General features: G+C 46.8%; 1 protein-coding gene across 3 annotated transcripts in view; it reads right to left on the bottom strand.

Annotated features, from left to right (window-relative positions):
- Positions 1 to 472: 472 nt before the first annotated feature.
- Positions 473 to 7,267, bottom strand: part of DRD2 (dopamine receptor D2) — a 7,951-nt gene continuing 1,156 nt past the window's right edge. The window contains exons 2-7 of one of the 3 annotated variants that reach the window (XM_010138071.1): positions 4,648 to 4,757; positions 4,022 to 4,158; positions 3,162 to 3,352; positions 2,225 to 2,311; positions 1,248 to 1,587; positions 473 to 666 (exon numbers count right to left, since the gene is read on the bottom strand). In XM_010138071.1, the coding sequence (XP_010136373.1) occupies positions 473 to 666; positions 1,248 to 1,587; positions 2,225 to 2,311; positions 3,162 to 3,352; positions 4,022 to 4,158; positions 4,648 to 4,757 (1,059 nt within the window). The remainder of the gene's footprint in view (positions 667 to 1,247; positions 1,588 to 2,224; positions 2,312 to 3,161; positions 3,353 to 4,021; positions 4,159 to 4,647; positions 4,758 to 7,267) is intronic. The other 2 variants (XM_010138074.1, XM_010138072.1) reach the window with 2 other exon arrangements.

The following is a 7,267-nucleotide window of genomic DNA, read 5'->3' as shown; positions in this document are numbered from 1 at the left end:
AGCTCTGTCTGGCTCCTATTGCAAAGCGGAAAAGATGGTCTTGTCTTTGGTGAGAATTCTATCAATGACGTAACACGTGAGCCAGTACCGGCAGTGACCTATCGCTACCTTCACGTGGCTCCGCGACTGTCTGCGCTTAATGCACTCAAGGTTAGTGGCCACAGGCAAGACTCAAGTGAGCGTGTCTTGATATTTGCTTCCGCTTTAAACACAGTGTGAGGGTAGCTCCGAAAGGTGCCCTTGGGATTGGTGTCCCAGAGTCCACAGGTCACCTTGAGGGATGAGCGAACCTCCCACGTGAAGGTCCTCGTGACATCCCCACCAAGAGGTGTGTGGGCATGGCACTGTTGTAACACTGCAGGCCTCATGCCCAGCACAAGAGCTTGAGACCTCTCCATGCCCACCCGTTCTGTGCGTGAATGGCGTTGCTTTCTTTATTCTTGTTCTTAAATGTGGTTGCTGTTTTTTGCTTTTAACAGTGGAGGATCTTCATGAAAGCCTTGCGAAATTCAATGTTGAAGGTGGTGTAGATAATTGGGTTGACAGCACTGTTGACGTATCCAAGCCATGTAAAGGCGCTGTACATTGCTGGGGGGATGTTGCAATCGCAGTGCATGTTCAGGATGTGAGTGATGAAGAACGGGAGCCAGCAGATGATGAAAACACCTGGGGGAAAAGGAAAGAGACAGAGATTGTTTGCTGAAAGCTGGGTGAATTTTGAGACTATCGGAACAGTAAGTTGGTTCTGGGTACAAAGAAAAAACGTTTCCCTGAAGGAATAAGCCTTATGTTTGTTAGTCATAGTCTATATTCATATTCATAGTCTATATTTGTCATAGTCTATATTCTGAGTACCCAGATACTAAAGGACTTCTTTGCTGACCAGTTAAATCAAAAAATCTGGCTTTGGAGGCACCAGTTTCTTGCCGAGTTATGCTGCCTGTCGTGTTCTAGAAAGCCCATGAGCTGTGCCCCTGCACCCCAAGCAGCGCAGTCCAAGAGCCCCAGGGATGGACATGGGGCGCTTTCTGAGCCTTTGTACGGCACCGTGAAGCGTTCCTAGCTGGGAAGGAGGCAGCCTTCCTGCTGGCAGCCTCTTGCCTGCATATCCTCTAACACATCAAGTGAAATTATTTCTGCAGAGGCCTGGGAAAAGTCTACCCTGGACACTCAGGGTGGCTGCCCTAATCCTGGGTAGCAATCGGTTTTCTGCAGAAGCCCAAGAGGAAGCGAATGCACACTCTCACCGAGTACAATGGCTAGCATCTGAGTGGCTTTCTTTTCCTTCTGTTGTGACAGTTTTCTTCTGTTCAAAGCCTTGAGAAAGGTCCTTGTCTTGCCATTGGGCAGAGTCTGGATCTCAAAGACCTTGGCTGTGTGAGGTGTTTCTTTGGCATGTCCATTCTTCTCTACTTTCCCAGAGCTGTCCAAGGGTGCCTGCAGAGTTGAGTTGGTGCCCTGGTTAGAAGCAATTGGCACAATCAACTGATGGTTACTTGGTGCTGCAGATTTGATGGTGGTTTTCTCAAGAGGACTGGTACTGGACACCATCTCCATTTCCATCTCTTCTATGTGACTCTCTGCCTCCTGGACAAGAATCAAATGTCCACAACATAAACCCAGCTAAATATACAGAGAGGAGCAATGAATGTTCCTTACAGAGTGAAGCTGGATGATGTTGAAGAACAATCAATCCCTCTTCTCCCTCCCTGCATTTTTGGTAGATGCTTGGAGAAAGGACTGTAAAGAGTTTACAGGTAAGAACGCATTTGGGTAGGTGGGATTGACAGAACTGCAATGAATCACTCGCCTTTATTGCACAAAGAGGCTAAGAAATAGGAGATGCTGTCTCCACTCCCCATAGATTTTATTTAGGTTTTCAGAATGTAAATAAACAAACCTGAAATCAACAAGCAAAACCCAGCAAAGGCAACTTAAAATAAATAACAGGGAGGAGAAGAAAATAGAAGACACAATGTTAAAATGTCATGGCTTTTATAGTTGATCTTTAGGTGAGCTTAGTCTGGCTTTTTGAGCTCTGATCTTAAACCCCCTGCTTTACTCTAAGGAGTGGGAAGAATATTTAAATTTTAAGATTGAATGGTAACCTTTGCTCTTAGCTTATTTTTCTCCTCCCCTCCATATAAATTCATTTTGTGTCCTGAGAGGAGAAAAGGGGAAAGCTAAATGCTCTAAAAAGCTACCACTTCTCTTTAACACTCACCACTTTGCGTTTATTAACTTGGAAACTCCCATTGGACTTCACAATAACTGTGCAGAGCTTGACGTCTTCTGGATGAGTGCATTTGTCCTAAGGGGCAAGCACCAGCTCAGAGGTTACACAAGCAGATAGTAATTGGGAAGGGAAGCTGGTAAGGGAGGCATGTGGGAGTACAAACAGAGGGCATGAAGCAGAAATTAATTAGTGTGACTAAGGTGCTAGGATTGATGGAAAACTACTCTGAAGAAGTAGTAGCAGAGGCAAGCATCCCTTGTGCTTTTCCCCAAGGAAAGGAAAAGAAGGAAACCACACAGATCTGCTTCTGTTTCAGTCTAGCCCTGTATCGCTGCCTCCTTTTCTTCACGTGACACTGGCCTCTGAGGCATCGCATTAAGAGGTGGTACCTCTGGGACTGTACGTTCCTACTGGTTGTTTTGCATGTGCTGTGAGTAGTGTTCTCCTAAGTGGTCTCACACTTAACACGCTCAGCTGGACTCCACTTCTATACCTATCTCGTGCTTTGAGAGGCTCTCTTCACTGCAGAGGTATCATTACCAGCGATGTAGTTTGCACCCCAGCCATGCAAACAATTCCCAGGGAACTCATCAAAACTGCAGGACTGACTTGGAAAATAGTATAGCCTGTAGTCTTGGGTATCCCAGCCCCGACTCGGCAGAGCCAAAGGAGTTAATGAAGCAGCTCCTACTGCAGCTCCACCTGCTGAGGAAACATCCCTGAGATCCAGGGCACCTGTGACCTGATACTCCAGAGTCTGCAACTCGAACTCCAAAGTGGCCCAGGACACAGCATTCACCTCTGCGATCCAGCATTTCACCTAGTCCAGCCAGTGTCGTTCGGGAAAAGGAGGAAGTGCTTTGGGGAATGGAGGCAGAAGGGGAAGGCACGGGGACCGCTCAGAGCAAGGCAGAGGTGCAGTTACCTTCAGGGGGGCTCGCGCGTCCGAGTCCAGGCTGTGGCTGCTGCGCTTGGTGTTGACACGCTTCCTGCGCTTCCGGAGCACTATGTAAATCTGCACGTACACCAGCAGGGTGACGATGAAGGGAACATAGAAGGAGACGATAGAGGAGTACACAACAAAGGCAGGGTTGGCAATGATGCACTCATTCTCATCTGGAAGACAAAAAGTTTCAGGCTTGTTGTCCCTGATGCTAGGAGCTAGCACTAGCCTCCTCCTCTTCTTTCCCTCTTTCAGAAGGCCCAGAAAGACCCAAAGAGTAACGAGGGGTTCAGGTTCCAGGGGGGACTACCATGTCAGCTGGAAGTGATGCCGGAACAAAAAACTCCCCCTGGTCATAAGGAGTTACATACAACCCGAAGACCCTGGCTATTGCTTGCCTTATAACTAAAATCCACCGATCCCTGCTGCGTACAACCCAGTCTTCCGCTGAAACCGATGGCTGAACAGCCAGTTCATTTCTCTCCTGGCTCAGCGAAGCTATTTGTCCTACGATTTTCCTTTTCCCATGTTTTATTATAAGAAAGAATTTGATTTTGCAGTGGACAAATGTTAATGTAACACTGACGAGTGTTGTGTAAACTTTTACATAACCTCAGCTCTGTGTCTAAAATGCTTGTCTGGAACAGCAAGAGATTAAACAGTTCCAGAAGCAGCTGACAAATAGTCTGGGATGACACCGGGAGAGGACACCTGAAACAGGGTCGGATACTCTTCAGCACACCTAAAACCTGATCTCCGTGTTTATTCCTGACTGGTAACAGAGGACTCTCTGGGGACCCAGTAAAATGCCCATAGTCAGCTGCAGGTGGCATGACACTCACCTGTGTTGTTGAGGCCAAAGAGGAGTGGGCAGGAGATGGCAAATGAAAGCACCCAGACCACAGCAATCATGACCGTGACCCTGCGCTTCGAGCTGTAGCGGGTGTTATACAGCATTGGCATTGCTACGGCTGTGTACCTGCAGCGTGAAGATACAAACCCAGTCTACTGTTATTGGGCTAGTGCTGACACACTGGGGGGAATTACACCTAGCTGCTGTGTCTGAAAGCCTGGGCTACACGAGAATGTAGGGCGAGTCAGGTTTCGTGAGTCTCCAGGCCGTCAGCATTCCCTCTTTTGGAAGGCAGAGGCTGGGGCCAGCTTAGCATAGTGTTTTTATTCCACACTCTCCGAGCTACTGCCTTCCACTGACGTTTGCTCCACCAGTCAAGTGAGTAAACAGAAGGACTGGACTGATGGGGGCATATACAGAGCAGTTTACATCCTCAAGACCAATGTCTCTGCTGTCTGATTCTGACAGAATCCCTGCTCGGATCTCATTTAGATCCTTTAAATTACTCTTCAAAAGCTGTCAACACCACTGGCTCTCACCATTTTCACGTCTCTGAGCCACAGGTAAAGCAGACCATATAAACATGGCCAAGACTTGCTGCCACAGTGCCCTCACCTGTCAATGCTGATGGCACAGAGGTTGAGGATACTGGCAGTACACATCATAACGTCAAGGGTTACAAAGATATCACAGTGGATCCGACTAAACCTCCACTCTCCAACCACCTGCAAAGAGAAAGAGTAAGGTCAGTAAAAGAACTCCCCAAGGTTACGCTATTGAGAGGGTCTAAAGGGAAAAATCTGCACCAAGATACAGATGCTTGCTGGTAGCTGGAGTTCTGCTGGTTCAAGAAATTTTGTCTGCAGAAGCCACAGCGGGAATCAGGTCACGCGCAATCAGTCCCATGCGGGTCAGGCAGGACTGTTTGCCATGAGTGCCTTCAAGGGACTTGGTCCTGTCTCGTCTAAAGGTCTGGAATGATGGCATGGGTGCAAAGGAAGAACTCTGCTCCATCCCAACCATTCTTTAGAGCACTCTCCTGAGGGCTGGGGTGATTTTTGTCCTTCCTAATTCCATCCTGTAACTCTGTATTGAATTGGGCAGCCCAAACAGCAAGCACAAACCTGGGCTTGTATTCCAGATACGGGAGTAGGGAAGGGGATACGGGATGAGGGAGTGCAAGTCCACTCGGAGTGAATATGCAGGAGCTTAAACAGGTCTCTGAAGCCTTGCAAAGAAGTGTTAGGAAGGCAATACATTGATTTTATATCCTCAGCACCTCTACTTGTACTTACATCTTCTTATTAGGCACTTTTTTGCAATTATACCTAGCAAAGAGCAGCAGCAACTTTTCTTCATTTCTCAGTTTAAAAAACTGAGGTGGAAGTTCCTCACTCTTTTTTTGTGTGACCAAAATGAATTTAATTCAGAGTGAAAATTCTTTGACATGCTACATGTTGTGATAAAGAACCAATGATAACACTTCCAGTTACCAGAAGCCTTTTTCTCTTCACTTATCTTGCTATTGAAACTGAACTTTGCCAATTAAGTTTAATAGCAATTATTAGGACTGCTGTGTTTGACATGTGATGAAAAAAGTATATTTCCCGCTAATAAAAATAGAGTCCTACTGCATTTGAAAATAGAATGAATAAGATATCTATTCTTCAGTTATTTCTGCTCTGATATACATAACCATAGGCAGCATAAAGAAGGAAGAAAGAATGACTGCATTGAAGCCTGACTGACAGATGAATGCTCGGTGATTAAAAAAGCACTTAAACGACAGTTGCATCAGTAACACGGATGAGAATTTGCCCAAAGGCAAAGGTTTCCAGCCAGACACAAGCTTCTGCAAAATCAGTTTCCTGAACGCAGAGTTGGAGGTTGCGGGAGATGCTCTAAACTGCAGCAGTTCTTTCTCTCAGAGTTTTCATCTATGTAGGAGAAACCTCAGAAGTTTGGAGGTTTGCGTTGCTTGCGTCAAGGCTGATTTTTTAACAACAATTCCTTTTGATGTTTGTTTTTGTCCAAGCTTGTGATACAAAGCCTAAAAAATCCCCACAAAGGTATTTGCAGAACAGAGGGGTTTGGCCAGTTCTGATTTCAGATGCAGACCCAGAGAGGACCCCGTTGTGCCTAACCCACATCAGTCCACCGGCTCCTCCTCTGCCAGCAAGTATGTGTTTTGGTTTTGTTGCTTCGAGCTAGCAGTGGGTTTAGCAAAGCGTGAATAAGCATAGAGAGGGCAAAAGTAAATAGATATTGCTGAGCTGTAGAGGCCCGATTGTCCTCCTTGGTAGATGAAGAAAGCTGAGGGTCCTGACTATCTCCACATAACGTACAGGGGAAAGAATCTTGCGTCATTTGTGCTTTATTCTTCCCTGTTAAAACAAGAAGTGTCTGAGAGCCGCCTAAGGGAGCAAGATCTTCTCGCAGCAAAAGGCTCTGCCGAGGACGGGTTGTGGAAGGGAAGTAGAAGAGTGTAACTATCCCAGAGGCATTGCCTACAAGCACAACCAGCCTCTGGTCACGCTAATAAGCTTTAGCAGACGTGTGATGCTTTATGTTTTGAAAGTGCCATGAAAACAATCATTAACTAGAGTGATAATTACCGTCGTTTCTCGACAGCCTGTGCCATGTCAGTGGGCTTGTTTTGCTTTGCACTAATACTTAATGGGTTAATTGATTATGGCTTCTGCCCCTGCTCTCACCTCTGGTTTATCATTTTCTCTTCTAAACAAGTGCCTGAAAACTGAATGGAAACTCAGCACAGTTTCAGTCTTACGCGTTCTCAGCACCACCCATCCTCTCTTGGCTGGGACTGCCAGCAGCGTGCCAGCTCGCTGAAGAACACGGGCACCCCGGTGAAGGGGGCCAAGGGAGAGGGGCCGTGTCTCTTACCTTATCCTTTCCTGAAGAGGTGCGTTTCATTCCTTCAGACTGTTCACTCTTGCTAGAGTCATTTGCCATCAGGTAATCAGCTGGCAGTCTTGGGAGTGTTTGGCTTTCACAAATGACAGTGCCACAGCGATGTGGCTCTGTGCAGAAGTAGAGAGCTCTTCTGCACCGAAGTGACATGCTAATGGCAGCAGTGTGAAAAGTAGCTCACTTGTGGTTGTGTTTCTGTCATATTGTGGTATAAAAGCTCTGGATTTACATCCTACCTCTACAACAACCCGCTCTTCTTACTACTTGTCCTGGGATCCCCGGCCAGCCCTGCCCTGGCGGCCGT

Source organism: Buceros rhinoceros, unplaced genomic scaffold (assembly GCF_000710305.1).
Source record: "Buceros rhinoceros silvestris isolate BGI_N320 unplaced genomic scaffold, ASM71030v1 scaffold15776, whole genome shotgun sequence".
In the NCBI taxonomy this organism is placed as follows: Eukaryota; Metazoa; Chordata; class Aves; order Bucerotiformes; family Bucerotidae; genus Buceros; species Buceros rhinoceros.
This window is presented reverse-complemented; position numbering and strand designations above follow the sequence as displayed.